This window comes from Gallus gallus, chromosome 7 (assembly GCF_016699485.2).
Source record: "Gallus gallus isolate bGalGal1 chromosome 7, bGalGal1.mat.broiler.GRCg7b, whole genome shotgun sequence".
NCBI classification, from domain to species: Eukaryota; Metazoa; Chordata; class Aves; order Galliformes; family Phasianidae; genus Gallus; species Gallus gallus.
The window spans coordinates 35,229,442-35,252,323 of record NC_052538.1 but is presented as its reverse complement, the minus strand read 5'-3'; the positions used below and the strand labels follow the sequence as shown (position 1 = coordinate 35,252,323).

Genomic DNA, 22,882 nt, shown 5'->3' with positions numbered 1-22,882 from the left:
CGAGTACAATTTCTTTTCACTTTTGGGGTTTTTTTTTGACTCAGGTTTGTCAAGCTTTTCATTTCCCCAGGCTGCTTACCTCCGTGCTTTCCTGTGCTTAATCTTGAAGAGTGCAACAGGGAGAGCAAAACTGTCCAAGGTCATCAAGACAACAAGTACCAACTTTTGGACATCATAAAGCTTAAAGTGGGAGACATTTTTACCAGCTTTCTTTGAAACACCTTGGCGGTTCTTATCACATCCCTAGTATTGCAAGTTGCACACATGACACTCAATGCAAGTCAAGAATTACTCTCCTTATTTCCCTTTACAGTGCTTTGCAGGGGGGTCACAGGGACTTACAGCAATGGCTGCACGGACCTCCTGCTGGTCCTGGTTGCTCCATGTAGAGCTCCATTTTCCCCCATAGCACCCATAGCTACATTGTCTTCATAGCTACCCTTATCTTCATCACGAGGCAGCAAGGGAGTAAATATTTCATAAAGACAGGAGACAAAGTAAAGCACGGGTAACAAGGAAAAGAAAATAAAAGAGAAAGAAAAGTAAAATGTGCCCTCCATGGGGGAAGAGAGGACTGGCCAGCAGGCAAAGGCAGTAGCAGGAAAGCCTGGCCTCCTGACCAGAAGCCCTACCAGCCACAGACTGAAAGGCTGTCTATAGAAGAGAAACTCAGACACAAAGATACCACAGTAGGAGAGAGGAATCCCCAAACACCTGACCTAGATAGGACAGCTGACAGTGAGCAGGAACGAGCAGAGAAGACAACAAAAGTAAAGACAAGTAAGGATCCAGCTGATTATTTCTTTTACCATTATCAGCTGCTGATTCTGGTACTTGGTTTCTGGGGTATTTCCCAGCAGCCATGGAACATCCAGCAGCTGTCTGGGTGAGCAGTGATGGGTGGCAGCGCATCCTGGAGATGCATCTTAGCCCAAAGTCAGCCCTGCAGGCAAGTTCAGGCACAGCACCCTCGTTCCTCTAATCATTAATTAGATGGAACATTCTGCAGCTGAGGCAGAACCATCTCTGCTATAGCTGAAGTTTTACCAGCCTGTCTTAGGAGCCTGAACATGGCAAAGATAACCAGAGCGAGACAGATTGATCTGTAGGGAGGGGTTCCAAAGATCACACTTGATGAATAAACAATATCTTCCTGGTAGAGCAAGCAATGGAATCACAGAATGATTAAGGTTGGAAGGTCACTAGGAAAGGCTGCAAGGAAAAACCAGAGCACCTGGCCCCAGTGCAATAGGCACCAAAGTGCCCTCCCAGCACAGGCACCCAAGCTGTAAGGCAGCCTGCCCTTCCTCCCCATCCCCTCCACTTTCTAAGTTTCAGTGATGGACTTGATGAAAACCACTTTGCTCTGCTTTGGCAATGGATACAAGTATAATTTCTCCAAACCCTCCATTTTTATAACACCTTTTTATTTATTTTTTTCAGCAGCTTAGATAAATCCATTAGCTAAATATTTCTACTGCTTCTGTCTTATGAGCCATAAGGTATGTTCTTACTAAAGGACCTATAAATTATTACACGAAATGCAATTACAGAACACAGTGTTTATGGCACTGATTTGCTATCAGTGAAACGGGGCCATCCATCCTTCCCCAAGACAACCCAAACAATAATGGTAAAGCTCTAACAGCTTTCCACAGCCACATATTTCTCAGAGGAGTGAATGATGTTTGAGAGCCCCTTCTGCAAGATCAGAGTCACTTAAATCACTCAAAAACCTCATCTAGGAAAGCAGAAGCTGCCCTGGATCCCAGTACCTCTTGCTCAAGTCAAAGGAATGCTCTGAACACCAAAGGCATACAGTTTTAGAGCTGTCCCTTCCCACAAACCCACAGCCAGGTTCAGATCTCCCACTGACATCTCAGTGTAACACACCCCAGGTTCATTTCTACATCAGCCAGTGGTGAGATGACCCAGCCTGATGTGATTCTCACTGCCTTACATTGAATGTAGCTGTAACACAATGGAAAGCACAGCAGTGGCAGCAGAATAGCAAGGTCCTCAGCTGCAGCAGGTGAGGATTTGCTCAAATGCAACAGGCATGGACACAGAAATAAAGGAAAGAAGTTGCTTACCTTTTGAAGACCTCAAGCATGCAGAGATCACCAGCAAAATACATTTGCCTCCACTGCCAACTCTTAAATGAGGTCTGGGAAGGGGTGGATCCTGGCTCCAGCCCTTCCAGTCACTCAGGTACATTGCATACACCTGAGTTCCCCTGGGTTGGCCCTGCCTTCCCACCAGGCGCTTCATCACTGCTTCAAGCCCTGACTTAGCATTTCTGCTGCAGTGCCCTAGTGGAGATCCTTGGAAGCAGTTGAACTGGAGGCAGCTGGAGCCCAGATCCCTGGGCTAAAACCCACCAGCCCTGCCCAGCCCCACTGGGTCAGACAAGTCCTCCCCAGCTCCTGTCCTCAGCTCCCTTGAGAGCACATACAGGAGAAGGATTTTACTTAAAAGAGGATTTAAGTCAGGTGTTAGTAAGAAATCCTTTAATCAGAGGCAGTGAGGCCGTGGCACTGCTCAGAGCTGTGATGCCCCATCCCTGGAGGTGCCCCCGGCCATGGATGGGCCCTGAGCTGGGGGGCAGCCAGCCCACGGCAGGGGTAGGGCTGGGGGCTGGGAGGTCCCTTCCAACCCAACCATTCTGTAGTTCTATGATCTTTAAGGTCCCTTCCAACCCAACCTTTCCACGGTTGTATGATCTTGAATGTTCCTTCCAACCCACCTATTCCATGGCTCCGTGATTCCATGAGATGTCCCCAGGGCTGGGGCAGGCCAGCAGGATCTCCCTGGGTCAGTAGTGGGCACCTGTCAGGCACACATCCCCATTTTGGAGCAAAAAATTGGATTCACACAAGCCAGTAAAATAAGTTTGGTTAGTGTAAAGTTCCATTGATCTGGAGGCAAAGCCAGCTGTCATGACCTTTAAAGTTTTGTCTTTCTTGGCAGGTTAATTTTTACCACATCCTTTTCTTCCTTTTTATTACTATTATTCTTTAATGGAACCCTTTAAAAAAGTGTAGGGAGAGACAGCTGAAGCTGTGAGTGCTGGTGGGATGTAGGAATGGAAACATACATTACATGTCGTGAAAAATGACTTCTTCTCATTTACTGATCACCATTAGGCTGAATGTTTGTTTTGATAATTGGCCTTTGCACAAAAAAGGCATTAAGTCAGCAACGGTGAATTATTTATGAGACCTACTTCCATGTGATTAATCTCTGAGGGTCTCGGAACTGCATTTCACTAATTGGTGCTGCTCCTCGCTAATTGGTGAGGCAGTGTGGGAGTCACAGACCTCCATTTCCCTTTGCAATGTGCCTACCCTGGCGCTGGGTTGGGGTTGGATGGCACAGCACTCCTCCAGGAGACAGAGGAAGGCTGTCAAGTGATGGGAAACCCCTCACTGTATCCACGACTATGCAGCTGAGACTAGAAATTGCCTTACCTGCATTGCTGTAAGGAGGAAACCCCACATCCTGACCAGCAGCGCATCCCACAGTCCTTCCCAGAAGGTTGCTGCTGTGCCCCATTCTCAGCACGTCGGGGTGCCATGGCCAGCACTCAATTAACTCTGCTCGTTACATGGCTGCTGCACGAAGAGACCTTGGGATCATGCTCAGCTCTGGGCACAAACAACCCTGCGAGGATGCTGAAGATCAATATTATGCTGGAATTTGGAAGTGCCAGGAAGCAGCAAAACCCAGAATGTGCCAGGTGACCTTCCCTGGTAGCACTGTGCAATGAGATGCAATCTAACATCTAGAGCTGCCATGCAAAGGGCTGCTCGTTGCTTCAGAGGGCTAATTAAAAATGATGAATGAAGGCACAGCAACGCTCAGCGGTGAAGCTTTCCATAAGCAAGCTGGAAGGGCTCGGGCTGCTGCTGCCATGCCATGTTTGTTTGAAAAATGATAGCGAGTGGCAGGACTGCTTTAAATGTAACCTTTTCACTGGCTCTTAATAAAAATACATTTTTAATGATAATTAAGAAGATGAAATAACTCAGGCTACTCGTTTTCTGGCTCCAAATGCTTGTTCAGAGGGCCGCAATTACTCACATAACTAAAATGTAGGTGGTGGTCTCTCACATGTGTCCTTCTTTGTATACAGATGTCCCATTAAAAGCACGTGCTCGTCGTCTGAGTGTCAATAGCCACACAAATCACTTTGTCCCCACTTTCTGCTCAGCTCAGCAGGGTGAGCACAGAACAGCTGAGCTGGGGTCTGGGAGAGCAAAGCATTCAAACCCTCTTCTAAGCTGAGCACACGGGAAACCTCTTTTGCCCTTTAAGATGCACCTGTCGGCTTCCCTATAGAGTCAGTAAATATATTTGTATTACTATTATCATAGTGTTATCATTGAATAGAAGCTAGAGAAGCCCTCTCAGATCCCCACCCCCACCCACCCCCCCATGCCCACTGCCCACGTCCCTCAGTGCCACATCCCCACGGCTCTGGGACACCCCCAGGGATGGCGACCCCCCCTCAGCCCCACTCCCAGAGTGGGACTTACTGGAACGCAACCTTAAAGGATTTTTTTTTTCCAGTTAGATCCTCTTGTGCTCTTCCCACCTGCTTCGGGAAGTTATAAGAAAGTGTGAGCAGTGCATTTGTTTTACTGTGGCACCTCCTGCTTGTGGGCGCTGGGGACGTTCCCAGCACTGCTGCATGCAGAGCAGCGCCCTGTGCTGGGTGCTGAGCCGGCTGCCCCGTGGCACAGCCTGAAAGCAACGCATGGCTTACATTCTAACTGCATTGCTTCAGTATTTCAGCATCTTTGATATAATTTTTAAAGTTCCTCGAGCGCAGAAGTGCTTGCAAACAGTGTGCTGAACTCCTAGAGTTCTTATGTTAATGCCCATAGCTGCATGTCTGCTGCTCCATTGGGTCACCTTCCTGCTTTCTGCTCCAGGGGGCCCTGAGCCCAGCTGCCATCCAGCACAGCAAAGGAGCCGTCTCTGCTGGATGAGACACATTCACTTCCCAAAATCCAGACTCTGCTTCAGTGGAACCACTGCTTGTCTGCAACAAAGTGAGGCAGGGTGGGATTTCAGGGCAATAAAAGAAAAAGGCAATGCATTGCCTCCTGTTTGCTGCCTGCCCCTGCCCAAGCTGCAGGGCCCCAAAGGGAGCAATGAGTGGGAAGCTGGCAGCAGCACATCCTGCAGCACAGGACCCAGAATAATTATCTCAGCTGGATTAAGCATTGGGAATTAGCATCAACGCTGCACCACACCAGTACAGCCCTGCCTTTTTATACCCGTTTCTCTCCCTGCTTTGCACAAAAGCCACGGAGCCTTCCCGGCACCAATGCTGTGGTTTCTGCTCCTGTGTCACCAACATCTCCCAGCCGTGAGGAGTTTGGGCTGTGCAATTACAGGAGATTCCCCTCTGACTGCAGCCCGACGCCACCCAGCACTGCTGGGGGTGGAAGCAGCCCTGCTTTGCCACAGCACACAGCTACCAGAGGGCCGTTATGCAGACCCACCAAACCCAGAGCTGCACAGCCAGCCGGTGGCCAAGGCCTGCTCGACACCACCGCATCCCTGATTCCAGATGTGCCCAGACCACAGCGAAAGGCTCTTTGTCCTCTAATGCTTTAATTATGGTTATCCTTTAATTCCATTTGCTGCGTTGTGGTGCTGCCATTCAAGCGCTTTCCAATAGAGCCATTATACAAGGAAACATGAAACAAAAAATGAATGAGCGGTTAGGTAAGAGGAGCCAGAGCAAAAGTGTACTTCCCATGTCCTTCCTTTCAGGTTGGGTATGAGGAACCATTCCTTCTGCAAAGAGCAGTCAGGCGGTGGCACAGCTGCACAGAGAGTGGGGGTCGCCATCCCTGGGGGTGTCCCAGAGCCATAGGGATGTGGCACTGAGGGACGTGGGCAGTGGGCATGGGGGGGGGGGGGGGGGGGGGGGTTGGGGATCCTAGAGGGCATCACCAGCCTTAATGGTTCCACGGCTGAACGTGCATTTGTCAGCCTTGTGTTTTAATTAAGGAAAACAAGCAAACAAACAAAAAGAAAAGGAAAGCAAAAAAGTGCCAGAATACCACAACAGAGGCAGCAAAGCAAATCAGTCTCAGCACAGCCTCTCCTCCTCTGGCTTTCTAGTATTCTACCTTAAGGTTGTTTTGGTTTTCTTCAAGAGTTCTCCAGGACCCGCCGTATACAACAATGGAAGCTTTGTGATTTATTTTTAAATATATCTGGCAACCAGACCACTTAAACATCCTGGCTTTAAATCAATACATGACTGATAATTAGATATCAAACCTAATTCAGTCTGAAGGACTTGGAGGTCAGGCATCAGGTACTATTTAATTAAGTAAATATAAACCATATTGATTGCGTTTTTCTCTTACTCTGTTGACGATGATGCTGCATTTTTATGGCTTATTTGTAGACTGCCATGAGAGAAGCAGCCCAGGAGCTGCCAGGCCATCCCACTGCTGCCATCCCAGCTGCTGCAAGGGGTGGCGATGTGCAGGGACAGCGAGGGCTTCTGCTCGTGCCTTTGGGCTGCCTCCAACCAGCAGAGTGAAAGCTACCAAAGCTTTCAGTCTCCTTGCACATCACCCACATCCCATTCTGCACCCAGACATAAGGTTCCAGCAGAGCAGCTTGCACACCAGCCCTTGTTTTTGACATCCCATCCACTCGGGGTGAAGGCAGCCTGGGAGATGCACGCACTGCTTTTTCCACCCCTGGCACAACACCGCAGCAACCAAATTTCCCCATGGCAGGTTGGGCCACGTTGCAGAAATAAGAGCATTAAACGACAACTGGCTCCAGAAAGATGGATTATTATTGTTTTCTTTTTACATTCAGACAGGCAAAGAAGCATTTTTATGGCCCTGTGAGCCTAATGGGGTGGTACAAAGTGCTTTCCAAGAATGCTGTTTAAAACTTCTATTTTTAACCAGAGAGCAACAACTCAACTCCCACAGCTCACCCGAGGCACTCCGGGGCTGCTCCTGAACGTGGTGCTGGGTGCTCTGCATGGCTCCCACCACGGCTGCCTGCTGCCCCAGCACACAGCACTGCCCACAGAGATGCCTATCTGAAAGTGAAGCTCCCCTCCCACCTTCCAGAGGATGCTCCGTGCCAACCGACCAACGGAGCTGGCTGAATTGTCATTGATTGTTTTCCTCCTAAACTCCCCGGTAGGACAAAGAACAGTCTTCTCCCTATCCCTTTTCCATTTTTTCCCATCCCTTTCCCATATTTTCCATCCTTTTCCCATTTTTTTCCAACCTATTCCCATCCTTTTCCCATTCTTTTCCGATTTTCCCATTCTTTTCAATGTTTTCCCATTCTTTTCCCATTTCCCATCCTTTTCCCATTCTACTCCTATTCTATTCCCATCCTTTTCCCATTTTCCCATCCTCCCATTTTTTCTCATTCTTTTCCAGTTTTTCTCATTCTTTTCCCATTTTCCCATCCTTTCCCGTTTTTCCCATCCGTCTCCCATTTTTCCCACCCTTTTCCCATTTTCCAATCCTTTTCCTTTTTCCCCTCCCTTTCCCATTTTTCCCTATCCTTTTCCCATTTTCCTATCCTTTTCCCATTCTTTCCCCATTTTTCCCACCCTTTTCCCATTTTTCCATTCTTTTCCCATTTTCCCACCCTTTCCCCATTTTTCTATCCTTCTTCCTTTTTTTCCCATTCTTTTCCCATTTTTCCCATCCTTTTCCCATTTCAAGACCTCATGAGCCATTAATCGACTTTTAAATGACTGTGATATGAGAGTATCAATTGGCTGTTCCAGAAGGCTGAGATTTAACCCAGTGACTCCTACCATGACTGCTGGTCAGCCCAGCACAGACGCACGCAGAGCCGTGCAGAAGCAGAAGGTGCTGAGGTTTGGAGGGTGGGGTTCACCTCTCACCTCACCGCCTCCTTCTGGGCAGCACAACAGCTTCCACTCCTTGCAAAGAGCTCCTCCACTGCCCTGTGAATGAAGTCACGCTGAGGGACTGAAAAACTGAATAGAAGACCGATTGAATATCATCAGATTATGTCCAACCTCACAGCCTGGCCGACTGCGCAGGGATTTGTTTCTGCAGACTGAGTGACAGCTCTCACCAATCTTCAGTAACAACGGCAGATGTTTCCCTTAAACAAAACCATTGCCTTCCCCCAATTTTCTCTCACTCCTGGCAGACTAACAGCCACAACAAGACAGAATCACATTTACAGCCACAAGCCTGCCTTGCATGCACTCCTAATGTTTTCGGAGCCCACCAAGCATCGTGCTGGGGCCGTCAGAGCCAGGCTGGGCTGCATGGAATGCCCACTTAGGAGAACAAATTAGGGCCAAAAATGAGGCTGCATCCTGGTGAGGCAGAGCCGTCATCAAAAACTCAGCACCGAAAATAGCTTCAACCACTCCATGGTTCTGTATTACCATAAACACGGGGCAGAAAGCAGGGTTGAGAGAGGGGCTGTTCCGAGGAGAGAGGCTGTACCCCCCCATCCTGCACAGAGCCGCCTGCTTTCACATCAAGAAACACCATTTTCTCCTCCCTCATCTGTATGTTAACATTCCTGCACTTCGGCTCATTCAACTCTGTTATTATCCAAAGGGCTTCCTGTTTGGGTTGGAGGAAATTGGTTTCATTTAAAATGCCCTTTTTCAGCTCCCTTTTAGAAGTAATTTTATTAAAAGTCTGCTCGATGTCTTCGCATTTAATTGCTAATAATAGTTCCATTCAAATACCACTTGTAAACTCATCTTAGCAGGTCTTGGCCTTAAGAAGCATCACTGCTTTGCATGCTGGGATGCATGCAGCAGGGATGCTCACAGTAGGGGTGCATGAAGCAGGGGTGCTTGCAGCAGGGATGCACAAACAGGGATGCACAAAGGAGGGATACATGCAGGGGGGTGCACAAACAGGGATGCATGCAGCAGGGATGCACACAGCAGGGATGCACAAATGGATGTGCAAAGCAAGGATACACAAAGCAGGGACGTATGCAGCAGGGGTGCACAAACAGGGATGAACAATCAGGGATGCACAAAGCAGGGATGCACAGTCAGGGATGCACAAAGCAGGAATGCTTGTAGCACAGATGCATGCATTAGGAGCTAACCACAGCTGCATTTGCATTTCTGCACACTGATGATTTGAGACCCTGTGGATAAACCATACACCCAGCTGCATCAATCTGGCCCTGGTTCTGCTCGATTTCTTCACACTCCTTTTTGCACCATCCTTGCTGTGAATGGAATCAAACCCTGCAGTTATTACCAGTTTTTGCACTTTGTATAAAAGAAATGGAGGATGAAGGGGGATGAAGGTGTGACTGTTTGCACCCAGGGCCCCTTTTTAAAGTGAATTTTTCAGAAGGCTGCTGGGGGGCAGCTGTGTGCTGAGCCAGGGGAGGTTTGGGTTGGATATGAGGAGGCAGTTTTTTCCCCAGAGGGTGGTGACGCACTGAACAGGTTGCCCAAGGAGGCTGTGGATGCCCCATCCCTGCAGGCATTCAAGGCCAGGCTGGATGTGGCTCTGGGCAGCCTGGGCTGCTGGTTGGCGACCCTGCACATAGCAGGGGGTTGGAACTGGATGAGCACTGTGGTCCTTTGCAACCCAGGCCGTTCTATGATTCACTGAGCCGAGAGCAGCCCGGGCAGCCACCGACTCTCCCTGGAACCGCTCCGAGAACGGACAGCGGATCTCACGCAGCGGCGGGGAGCGACGTTCAGCAGAACCGGAGCGGTCCGATGGGCTCTCGCATCGGAAAAGCAGCGCAGCTTTCCGCCCCGGCCGACGGGAAGCGGAGGCACTCGGGCCCGCCCGCCCCCCGGCCCCGCTAGGTGTCACTGCGCGACACGAAATCCGCGCTCGGCTCTCGCCCCGCTCCGGTCCGAGGCGCTCCGGCAGCGCTTTCACGAGGCGTGGATGGGGTTTCGGGCATCCGCGCCCCGGGAGCCGCTGTGTCCCGGGCCCGGACCCGCAGCGGGAGCGGGCAGAGGAGCCGCCGACCTCACTGCCACGGTCCCGATGCCTGCGAGATGCAGGCAGGGCTCGGCCGGTGTCCCCCATTCCCATCAGTGTCTTTGTGACTGCTCCTGGAAGCCAGCTGCTGCCTAAAGGGATAGATTCAGAACCCCCATCCCCATCCCACTCACATACTGTTTCAACCCCTATCTCACTCCATCCCAATTCTTTCCTCACCCTATTCTCATTCCTCTTATTTCCATCCCCATCTCATGCTCAGCTCATCCCCATTTCTATCCAATTTCCAACCTCATCTCACCTCCACTCCCATCCCCATCCTATCCTGTCCCCGTCACATTCCCCTCCCCAGTCCATCCCCATCTCCATCCACCTCCATCCCCATACCCATTCCATACCCATTCCAATCTCAATTTCCCTCTCTGGACCATCCCATCCCCACCCTATGCACACTCCCACTCCCATCCCCACCTCCATTCCCACCCCAATCCCATTTCCATCCTATAATTCCTCTCCCCACCCCCATCCCATCCCAAACTCCCAGGCTGGGGGCTGCCTTGCAGGTGAGCTCCTTGCAGGTGAGCTCCCCCCTTTGGGGTCACCTCCAAGCTTGGAGCAGGAGAGAGGAGCGAGCCCTATCCTGACCTATAACAAGTGCTCTGCATCACCTGAAATTTGCACCACCAAACCTCTTAGAAACTTTCTCCAGTGGACACTCTGAAATACACTTCAATCCTCAAGGCTCCTCCTGTTCCGGCTTGCAAATCAGAAGGATAAGAACAAAGGCAATGATGGGAATGGTAAGAGGTTAAATTGCACACCTCGCCTTAACCCTGCCGATAGATTGCAGTGGGGAGGTTTGGTAAGCACACAGTTGTGTCTGTTCAGAGCACGAACCTCTCTTTATATCAGTTTCTCACCACAGAAAACTGAAGATGACATCTCGGTGTTGAGGCAGCACATGCACACCCAGAGAGATGTTCACTGCAGTTTCCTGGCACAATTTGCACGTTTTCTCACAGCTGCCCTGTTTGGCTGTGGCATCCCCATCTCTGCCATAGTTGTGGTGCTGCTGCTGCCTCGGAGAGCAGAGACTGTTATTAGGAAACATCTCTAAAGTGGAGAAGGAGGGAGCTGCGCTCTGCACAAAGGAGTTGTGCGGAGCTGAACTTCTCTTCCAGCATTTTCCTCTGGCTAAAACAACTGCCAGCACTCCCGCTGCTAATTAGAATTAATGCTATCTTCTTCCTCCAGCAGTAAAAACAGAATGTTCTCCTCGTGTCCCATCTGATAAGGCTGCAAGCCTTGCCAGCAGGGCCCTCAGGTGTCTCGGGGGGGACCCACAGGCACCGGCACCCCCAGCCCTGGGTGACTGTGTGAGCAGCAATAGCCCCCCAACCTTCAGATGAATTTACTGCAAGGGGCTCAGGAAACACCATTTCCCTGGCCTGGCCCTCAGCTCCATTAGTTCATTCCCATGGTGTAATGTGGCCATGGCCCCAGCCAGCCGTGGGCAGCACCCACATCCACATCCCTGCTTGGAGGTACCCCCAGCCACGACTCAGCCTGAGGAGTGGAGCAGCTGTCCCCTATCACCCCATATCCCAAACATCACTCCTGGCCCTGCCATGCTGGTCCCAGCTGGCCCAGCACCCAACCGTACCATAGAATCATAGAATGGCTTAGCTTGGAAGAGACCAAAGTGATCGTAGAATCATGCAGTGGTTGGGTTGGAAGGGACCTTAAAGATCATAGAACCACAGCACGGCTGAGCTGGAAGGGACCTGAGAGGCCCCAGCCGCAGCCCTGCCATGTGCTAACTGCCCCCGGCTCAGGCTGCCCAGGGCCCATCCACGGCCTGGGGCACCTCCAGGGACGGGGCACCACAGCTCCGGGCAGTGCCACGGCCTCACCGCGCTCCGAACGCAGAATTCCCCCCTCACACCTGACCTCAATCTCCTCTCTTTTAGTTTAGAGCCATTCCCGCCCGTCCCATCGCGGTCTGCCCGTGCAATCCCAGAACTTCCTTCCTAAAGCAAAACAACGCGCAAAACGCCGCTCCTCCAAGTCCGACCTGTGCCAGCCCGTCCGCCCCAAACCCCACCCCTTAGAAACCCACCCTCAGAACTCTCTCCTTTAAGCCCCAGCCCCGAAACCCTCCGCCCCGTCTCCGGAAGCCCTCCTCCGGATCCCTCTCCCGCACACGCAGCCGTCAAAGCCGCACACAGAAAGCCGTTCTCCCCCCCACCCCGAGCCCCGGTGCCACCCCCCGGGCGGGGCCGGGCGGGGCGGGCGGAGCGGGCAGCGGCGCGGCGCGGGGCTCGGCGGGGCTCGGCTCGGCTCGGCGGGGCCCGGCCCGCTGCATGCGGCGGCGGCGGCGGCGGGGCGGCCGGGCGGGATGAACGGCTCTGCGGGCGGCGGCACGGCGGCGGCGGGGCTGGTGGCGGGCGCCGGGAGCGCGGCGCTGGAGCTGGAGCGGGCGCTGCGCTGCTGCACGGCCGCCTCCGCGGTGACCGACGGCGGCGGCGGCGGAGGAGCGGCGGCGGCGGCGGCGGACGAGCGGAGCCTCTACATCATGCGGGTGGTGCAGATCGCCGTGATGTGCGTCCTGGCTCTCACCGTCGTTTTCGGCATCTTCTTCCTCGGCTGCAACCTGCTCATCAAGTCCGAGGGCATGATCAACTTTCTGGTGAAGGACCGGCGGCCGTCCAAGGAGGTGGAGGCGGTGGTGGTGGGACCGTACTGAGCGCCGCTCCCCGCGCCCCGACGAGGCGGCCCCGCGCGGAGCGCTCCGCCGCAGCGCTGCCCGCGCCCGTCCGCGCCCCGCTCCGAGCGGCACCGCGGCCCCGAGGTGTGCGGGGAGAGCCGCGCTGCCGAAGTAAAACGCGCTCTGATGGCAACAGGTCTGGGCTGCTCTTTTCCTTCGCGTTAAGAGCCGGGCTGCTCGCGGACGAGGGGGGCGGGAGGGAGCGGGCGGCGGCGGCGGCGGCTCCGCGGAGCGATCGGGACGCGGCGGGACCCCCTCCGGCCCCGCGGGTGGCGGCCCGGTGCGCCCCGTGCTGCCCATCCGGCACAGCGGCACCGACGCCCTTTATGAACGCAGCCGAGAGCCTCGCCAACAGGTGATTTCTTACAGCCGCGTCTAAGGGGGAGAGATTCACGCTCTGATAAATTTCTTACTCCGTCGTCCATTTCCTTCGTAGGGATAGCGGAGCATCTTTCTGTGAGAGGCTGGCAGAGCTATTTGTCACATCCCCCATGGTTGCCGGCCAGAAATCGATGCGGCCGCATTTGCTGTAGGAGCAGCGGGTGCGGCAGAAGCGCTGGGGATGGGTACGGGAGGGCTCCGGTTCCCGGCACCCCTCTCCTGCCGGAACCGCGGGGTTTTGGCGCTGCCCCGTTGTCCCTCGGTTTATCCCGGGCTGATCAGAGCACAAATCGTTACAGACATCGACAGGAGATGCTGAGAGAAGTTTCCTCTCCGATGGTTCGAGGCTGAAGGGAACAGCCTCACCCAGAGGGTGGTGACGCACTGAACAGGTTGCCCAAGGAGGCTGTGGGTGCCCCATCCCTGCAGGCATTCAAGGCCAGGCTGGATGTGGCTCTGGGCAGCCTGGGCTGCTGGTTGGCCACCCTGCACATAGCAGGGGGGTGGAACTGAATGAGCACTGTGGGCCTTTTCAACACAGGCCATGCTGTGAATCTGTGAAATGTAGCATTTACAACGAGCACCGGAGCTGAGGACCTTTTTGGGCTGGGGAGTGGAATCCAGCTGGAGCCTGAGGCAGCCTCCGGACAGAGAGTAAACTTTTGGTAGCAAATGAACCCAAGCAGGATTTCGCAATGTGGTGTAATTCCCAGAGATGAGCAGAAATCTCAGCTGTGTACTCATTTAAGGGAAAGAAAAAGAACAGATCTGCCTGTTCTCCCGGGAACAAATATGCTGTGGAATTTGTCATTAAATCAAAAGAAATGTTACTGAGCTATCCATCGACTGAAACTATGGGGAGAAACGTAAGCAAAGCTCTCCTCCCTTCTTTACCCCTTAATGCTGGAGGAACGTGAGATAATGCAGCCTTTAATGATGCAATAAGAAGTGGAACTCCTAATAGAGATGTTCTGCTGATTACAAAACACCTCCAAGTTATTAACTCGCATCACTTGGTGGTAATGCAGCACAGTTGCTCTGCAGCCTGCCTTGCTAGCAGGGCACTGCGTACCTGAGCACTGCTTCAGGGCTAGATTCATTAAGTATTCTTTATTAATTATAGCAAAGTGTAAGGCATTTTAATTAACATTCGCCAGAAGCCACAGTTTTTTCCAATGCTGTAAACGTGGGGGATGGTAAAGTCCTGGGTCTGTAGTAGTGCAGTCAGCCCAGGAGGTGGCTGCCCACGGCCCAGGGGTATAACATGAGAGCCCCCATCCAGCACAGTGCTTCCACCCATCACCCCCAACCCATTGGTAAGCACTGGATGGCCAAAGCCACACCACCTCCTATTCCTCTGTAATGTTTCCATTCGTGGCATTCCCAGAGGGGCAGTGGTTGGGTTGAGTGGCCCTGGGTTATTACAGATAGGTGTGAGCTCTCCACTGTGTGGGGCCCTGCGATGTCCAGTGGCTCTGGGGGGGGCTTTGCAGAAGGACCCTCTCACAGGACTCACAGCAGGACATCACTGCAGCCTCTCAGTGGCTGGTTTGGAGTCAAAGAGCCCCAAAATCCATACAGCCCCAACCAGAGAGGGGCAGCTGGGGTAATTCCTTACGTGGTCACTCCTGGAGAATCATAGGATGGTAGAATGGTTTAGATTGGAAGAGACCTTCAAACCCATGTGGTCCCAATCCGTGCTGAGGGCAGGGACACCTCCTGCAGACTGGGTTCCCAAAGCCCCATCCAGCACAGCCTTGAGCACCTCCATGGGCAGAGCATCCCCAGCTGCACAACATCAGCTACTGATGCAGCCCAACTCCCCCAACGCAGGGCTGGAGCAGCCTCACCTTAGGCTGGTGCACATCTGGCGTGCTTTACTCTCTCAAAGGTAGCACAGCAATTTTGCCTGGGTGAAAGCATTGTCCAAGAGGTGCCCATGCAGCAGAGCCTCGGGCAGAGCTCGGCGTTGCTGCCCATCTACAGAGCATCTTCCTGGGCCTGCACATCCCTGGCTCACAAGCAGTCTCCTTTGCTTCCAGCTGGCTGGGAGCGCAGGTTGGGAAACATGAGATAATGGATTTCACTCTTTCAGTTCAAAATGTGCACTGATCTCCTGGAACAAAGACCAGGATGTATCTTAGCCACTTCCTAACAGTCAGTGGTGTTGAATGCTTTAAGAGAGATATGCTTCTTAGAAACACACTGGCAGCTGCAATTGCCTTTAGATAACCCTTTGGAGGTCCTCAGGCTCAATCCCTCTCGATGGCCATACAATTTTAATTGTATGCTTCCCACATCTTCTTCATAATCAAACAGTGCCAGAAAGGTGCACGCCAGCAGCTGAGATCTGTGCCACGCAGGGCTCACATTCAGGCCATGACTCTATGGAAGCATCCCCTGCAGACACTCCAGCTCGCATCCAGGTGGGCTGCCCCTCCAAACACACAGGCTCTGAGCCCCTATCACATGCCACTACGGAATGAACCACTGCAGATGCTGCTCTCCTCGCTCCCATCTCTGTGCATGCACGGCTCCTGCTGCCGCACCGATTTCGGCAGGCGGTGCTGCACAGCCCCGAGGGACATCACATCTCTCAGCTCTTCGATATCGTAATGCAGCTGCATCCCCTCCATAATGAAGGTTTAAACTTGCTCACTTGCTCCCTGCAGTGTGCCCAAGGGCTGCAGCCAGCTCCCCACGGCCAGCCCAGCACTGCACTGCTCCCACCTCCTCTGCACCAATGCTTACCAGCACTGAAATGGCAACGTGGGGCTCTTGGACAACAGACAAGAGAAGCCAGCGAGCAGCAAGGAGTGGACAGCATGGGAAAAGCACCGGGAGCAGCTCTGATGTTGCACAAGTGCCTGGTGAATTGGTGACTTCAAGTAGTGCCCGTGTCTGGGAAAACAGTGGGTTTCCAAGCAAGCAATGGTATCCATGGGAAGCTGAGGCACCAGTGCTTGCTTGGGTGAGGACGATGCACACCCACATCACATGCAGTCTCAGCAGCTCCTTCTCTCTTTCCGCCTGCACTTACTTAAACGCAGAGTGAGCGACCTTGGAGGCCATGCAGCTCATCCTCTGCAGTGGATCTGGGGGGTCAGCTCCTTTTCTGGCCCATCTGTATTATTCTTAATGACAAAAAACAGGGTGCTTGTGGCTGGGTAGCAGACCCCAAAGGAAGGAACTGGAGGGAGCCGTGCTGGCTCGGGGTGAAGCGCATCCATCAGCCCGGCCACGAGCCGCTGGGGACCCATTCTGTAGCTATGGAAGGTATTTTTAGCACATGGAAAAAAAGTGTCATGAGCACATGATACGAAAAATACACAAAGCCATCTATCACATTTATGTCCCTTATCCTAGCATAGGCAGGTTGGGCCTTGCTGGGCCCTGCTGCCCTGCGGGTGCTGCGTGCTCCATGGGAGCCAGGCTGCCCTGCACCAGGCACTGCGCCATGCTCATGTCCCGTGTCAGCACCTCCTCAGAGTGCATCCATTTCCTGCTTTCATTTTAGCTGCCTTCATTTCCTGTTTGTCACCAACACCGCAGACAGAAGGAAAAATGCCCATTTGAGCTGAAACCTCACATGCACCTAAAGGAGCAGAGTCTTTGTGCTAAGGGTTAATAGGGCGGGGAGGGTCAGGTGGGACATCAGGAAACGTTTCCTCTCCAAGAGCAGTCAGGCAGTGGCACAGCTGCACAGAGAGTGGGGGTCACCATCCCTGGGGTGTCCCAGAGCCGTGGGGATGTGGCACTGAGGGACGTGGGCAGTGGGCATGGGGGGTGGGTGGGGGTGGGCGTGGGGATCTGAGAGGGCTTCTCCAGCCTTTGGGATTCTATAATTCTATGATTCCATGGCATTCTTGACAATGGGACATGTCAGGTTGCAGAGTAACCTCTGTTGGAAAGATGCGGAAATCCTTTCACCCTGAGAATAAGTTCCCTACAAGGCTGCGCTCACCAGAAGCTGCCCCAGCCTCTCCATCTCCCTTAGGATGTGCCACCATTCAGTTGACCACTGTGTTTCGGAAGCTACAGGAACAAAAAACGCCAGCCATGTTGTGAATGTTAACGACACGTAAGAACTACTCAAAGGTTTTCAAGCAAAGAGAACGAGCTGAATTAGAACCAGCAAGCTCAGGACATGGAGGAAGGAGCCGTTCCCTTTAATTCACTCGGCTCCCCGGAGCACTGGTGGCTGTCTGACAGCAAGCGAGATGCCTTAAACCTGACTGCCAATGAGGGCATTTGTGTGTGTAATGGAACTGCCACTCACACCGTTCAAAATACGTGTTCAGAGCTTCACAAACCCATTGCAACGCTCATTACAAGCCCTTTGTCATTAACAAGGCCTTCATCTCCCTTTCCCTTCGCCGAATATAAACTCACAGATGATGGAGAGTGTACATTTGAGACGACCTGGCTCTCTCCCCACCTGCTGAGCAACACGGTGCTGCTGTTCCCTACGTGCCCCATATCCTGCAAGCACCATCTGATTCCAATGCACTGAAGTTCATGGGGGGCAAAGGAAGGAGGAGACTGTGCTATCTTCAGCAGTTTTGTCCCTGCATGCTCCCTTTGCTTGCTGTCGCATTGCCTCCTGTCCCAACGGTACACCGTGGCTGCTTTTATACACAAATACCACCTTTAATTTGAACAAAGCATGTCCACGGGATATCTGTAGAGTGAGAGATGTATTGCTTCAGGAAAAATATACAGCGCTAGTGAAGAAAGGAGCACGGCAGGTATTAGCTAATGATACCTAACGTTTGTTGTATCCTGGGCAGAAAATGAAACCACACACATTAATTAAAAGCAGGCTTTGGGGAAAATGGGATAGGCTTGTGCTACAATACAAGTGCCACAAATGCAATAGCTCTGGAGTTGATGAACAAGCAGTGTTCTGCACGTCGGCCATGCTATGCTCCAGCACATGTCTTGCCCTTGGACTGATTATAAAGAAGGGTTATAGCAAGGCACCAACCCCTCAGGAATAGTGACTGCCATGATTCAACCTCGTGCTTTGAAAGCCCTGAAGGACTGTGGTGCTGTCAACCAACCCAAGTGAGGCCAATAGCTCCTGCTCCACCAGGGAAGTTGGGGTGCACGAGGCAATCAGGGGGACTGTGCCTGGTGCCCAAGCAGGGATGCAGTGATCAGTGTAATAGCAAAGTGAGAGCTTTGTAGTTGTCAGAAGGTTAGAAACACAGTTCTTTCTTCACAGCAAAACAGAGCAAGGAGAGGTTATAGCAGTACCTCTGGGATGCAGGGACATCGTGCCCATGGGCCTCCAAGTAGATACAGGATGCTCGTGGAGCAGTATTTCCACCTGCAGATGTGTGCTGGATGGTACAGCACAAGTGCCGTGGTTTGGTGGCTGTGGGGATGATGGGTCAGTGGTTGGACTCGGTGACCTTGGAGACCTTTCCCAATGTAGCCCCAGCTGGAAAACCATGAGGAACGTGCAGCATCTAATAGCAACACATAAGCAATCTGCCTGCAGACAATGGGATTTGCCACGTGGAATCACAGAAACAAAGGGCCAGAAGGGCTGAGACACCAATCCATAGCCCATGGACGTGGATATAAGTGGATCTGATTCATGTTTTAACAAGCATTTGAGTCCTGGGAAGCTCTTGCCAAGGAGCACAAAACTAACTGAGGTGACAGCATCCCTGTAGGTGCACATTGAAATCTACGTGTTCACCCACCACAGAGGTATCATCATTCTTTCTTCCCTTCATTCCTCCATTTTAGAGTTTGATCATGTCTAGAAAAATAATAAATATCGAGTTTAATTTCTCTCCAGACTGTGGAGACTCAGCACAACTCCAATGGCCAGCCGTGGTTGGTGTTTGGAAATTACACACTGCCTAGAGTCAATCACAGACTTCTTTCTTAATTTAATTCCTAATAAGAGCCACAGTGAAAGGCTCTCTGTCATCAATTTGCATTTCACGAATGAGAATTGCAAACCCAAAGCCTTGGAAGCTGGACACAACATTCCAGGAGCAGCCTCGTCAATTCAGACACAGGGGTAACACAACCTCTCTGCCACATAAATCTGTATCCCTCTGTTCTAAGAAGTGTATGAATGCCAGCTGTTCGTTTGGTCTCGGTGTCACACTTCACCGCTACCTTCTGCTGATTAAATTGCTGAGACATAGAAAACCTTTCAAAACCATGGCTCCTAGGACACAGACCAAGACATTACACATCTAGCCTCCTTTCTTAATCCTTAAATAAATTTCCCATACTAAACAACATCAAAATGCACGTTGCACCAAGGGTAAACTTTGTCTGATAATTTCTGTCTTGTATAAAGCCATGTAGATGAGCAGCAGTTGTGCTGGTCTTCTGCAATTCATTATTTATTTGTTTTGACATTCCTCTGCCGTGCTATGGATGCAAGGATGGATGGATGGATGGAGGGGTGGGTGGGTGCGTGGGTGGGTGGATGGATGGATGGATGGATGGATGGATGGGTGGATGGATGGATGGATGCTTGGCTGCCATACACATATTTCTCAGGAGTGCTCCTCTGATGCTCTCAAAGCATTGGCACATTGTTAGATGTGAAATTTCATTTGATACTTCTGGGGTTGTCCAAGTGGGCTGGGACTTGTTCTGGCAACGTGCAGAGCCCTTAGCAAGTTCACTGCTTCTTTTCATCACAAATTTCTTTAGCATTTCTGCCTTTGCTCCCTACGAATAACAGCAGTGTTGTTCCTATCTAGTAATCAAATAACAATACCATAGGCAGTATTCTTTCTTTTAAGAAAACATTTTCTTTGAAAAGCTTTGCTGCACTTGTTTCTAAATGCCTTTTACCCTTTATTGTACTGCAGTGACTCCAACTCTTCCCATTCCTACAGTAAATACAGTTTTTCTGCTTAAGACAGGCTTTTATGCAGCTGCTGTCACCAGTCTCTAGGTCAGGCTCAAATTTTACAGTGCAGTACGTGCAAGCAGACCCAGCAGCAGTCCTGCAGTGTGTGCTGGAAGGACTGCACGTTGTTTTCCCTGGTGGGCTGCCTCTGAATGGACAGATCACAGAGGAATTCAGACACACAGCCCAGGTGTGCAGCATGAGGTATAACAGCACTGCTGGGGCTGTTCCCATCCACCACGGCACTTAGATCTGGGTAAACAAACCGCTTTCCAAAGGTAATATTGGAGCACTGACAGTAACCCAACCTGGTGCATCCCTGCTCCTCCAGACATGCAATGTGCTATTGCAGCTGCAAAACAAGGATATGATACTGCTCTATTCCCCACCACAGAAATGTGGGATATTCACAGATCTCTGTGCTGTGATCATTTTGTTTCATAAAAAAAACATATTTTGTTCCTCCCCACTCTAAGGGCAAAACTACCCACCAAGTAGCAAGAAAGCATCTCACGTGCTACTTACGAGAAAGCCACAGTGCATCATGGAACTTGGCCAGTGTTGTGCTATACTTGCCTTCCAGTCCAGATTTTGTTCATTTCTAATACATTTTAGAGAAATGATTGATAAGATGGAGACTTTAATCCAGCCCTGCGCTGACTTAATGAGACTGTAAAACGAATGTACTGCGTTGCTATAACCACCTGATAGGAGCACAGCACAAAGTACCCACAACAATATGCTGGAGCCAGAGTTCATTTAAGAGCCATCACGCATTCAGCCACCTGAGTGCTGCTGCCCTCCTTTACTCCATGGTGAAAGCCTCAGCTCTGCGGTGCGACCGTTCTGTTGGGGGTGGAAATCCAAAGTGGGCAAGTGGGAAAATGGCAGATGGTCGGACTTGATGACCTCAGTGGTCATTTCCAACCTTAACGACTCTATGATTCCATGAGAAACGTGGCAGGCAAGCGTAGAACAGCTCTGGGAAGCGGGATATGTGCAGCTGAGAGAGGAACGCCGGAACGGCTGCGGAGGTGATGGATGGTCACTCTCACGTACCAGGCACCCTTCCAAGGAACAGCAACCCTGGAAAAATTCCTCCCAGAGAGAGGGCTATCTATGGCTCCGTGTGCAGAGCGGGGCACCAGGAGATGGGAGAGGGACTGGACGAGGCCCGTCAGTGCTCGGCGGGTGGAACGTGGCAGTCCTTAAATGGAGACAGAAGTGGTGATGTGCACACAGGCTGGGTGGCCTTGGCCTCCCCATGAGCCTTCCGTCCCTTTGCCTCCAGGAGTCACCAGCTGGGGGGGCCCAGCTGGGATTGGGCCGGGGGCTGCTTGATGGCAGGGAAAGGGACCGTGCCATAGCAAGGCTGGCCAGTGAGGGAAGTGAGGGGAGACCCTTTCAGCTCCCAGCTCTGACAGCACTGAGGCCTGATGGAGAAATAGTGCACGGTGGGACGGGGGTCCCATGGCGGGGGGAAATGGGAAACACCAAGGCAAACTGCACCAGCCCACTCCTCTGGTTCCAGGCAGGAAGGAAAGCAAAACATCTTAAATCAGCTGATGACCATTTCACAGAAATGACCGAAGGAGTGTGCCAAATGAGAGCATGGCACTCTGTGTATTGCAGATGGACACTGTGCTGGGAAAGTGATTCAAGCTCTGTTTATATTCCCAGCAAGAGCTTTGCCATCCTCCAGTCCCCAAGGCAGATTAATGGGGAGAATTAATGTCACTCTGCTCCCAGTGCTTCTATACAACAATGAGGAATCCCAGCGCTTCCTTTCCACCCTAAAGCAGCAGCCCGCAGCGTGTGGCGACAAAAGCGGGGTGAACAGAGCTCCATCCCTACCAGTAAGCAGGTTCTGATGGGAACAGAAGGGCTAGATGCAATCCAGGAAGATAAATCCACAATTAAATGAAACAGAGGTTTACAGTTTTGGGAGATAAGAGTGAAAAAATGCGTGCTTTTTAGGAACAAGAGGATGTGAGGGTATAGCCTCAAGCTGCACCAGCACAGGTTTGGGTTGGATTGACATCCATATTGCTTCTCCAAAAGAGTGGTGAAGGCTGCCCAGGGAGTGGGGGGTCACCATCCCTGGGGGTGTCCCAGAGCCGTGGGGGTGTGGCACTGAGGGATGTGGGCAGTGGGCGTGGGGGGGTGGGTTGGGCTGGGTGTGGGGATCTGAGAGGGCTCCTCCAGCCTTACTGACTCATTGATTCTAAGAGCCGCCTTACGTGTTTGGAAGAGGTGACAATCAATGTATGCACAACGGTCACGGGTAAAGCTGCCGTAAGTAGTTGGTACCGTTACGGATGAACCTGTCACCAGAACTGACACTGAAAATCAGATTCTGCGTCTCCGTGCAGCCACACCAGTATCAGCTGTTCTGAATCCGTGTTTCAAATAGGCTGAGATGAATGGCCCAGCACGTTGGTACCAACCAGCTTCCCACCTGCAGATCCTCTCCTCCACTTCTGCCCCGCGAGCGCTGTGCAGGAAATAAGATGAAAACACCCAGCATCCAAATAAAAGCATACAGCGTGCCCACATCTTTGACATCAGAGAGGCATACCTTCCAAAGAGGAAAGGGACTGTGAAAGAAAATAGATTTAAGAGGGGACTGGCGTGAATATTTCTCCTAGATACATAAAATGCCTACATGCATGCTGAGAAAGGAAAACGGCGCCTGCTGGGACCGAGATGGCTGTGATGCTGAGCAGTCTTTGCATCGTACATCAGCCCTAAGCAGTAACTGCAGGGGAGCTGCTTGCAGCCAGCAGCAGGCTGGGCTGGCTGTGCTATGGGCTGGAGGAAAAGCTCCTGCTCTGAGAAGCTCTTTGTCACCTG

General features: G+C 51.9%; 1 protein-coding gene across 1 annotated transcript; it reads left to right on the top strand.

Moving 5' to 3' along the window:
- The first annotated feature begins 12,385 nt into the window (after positions 1 to 12,385).
- RPRM (reprimo, TP53 dependent G2 arrest mediator homolog) lies at positions 12,386 to 12,901 on the top strand. Its single transcript, XM_015290169.4, has one exon. The coding sequence runs from the start codon at positions 12,388 to 12,390 to the stop codon at positions 12,733 to 12,735; it is 348 nt and encodes a 115-aa protein (XP_015145655.2). The 5' UTR covers positions 12,386 to 12,387; the 3' UTR covers positions 12,736 to 12,901.
- Positions 12,902 to 22,882: the final 9,981 nt, after the last annotated feature.

Excerpts from the sequence above, each read along its gene's own strand:
- RPRM (XM_015290169.4), top strand. The coding sequence starts at position 12,388 with ATGAACGGCTCTGCGGGCGGCGGCACGGCGGCGGCGGGGCTGGTGGCG.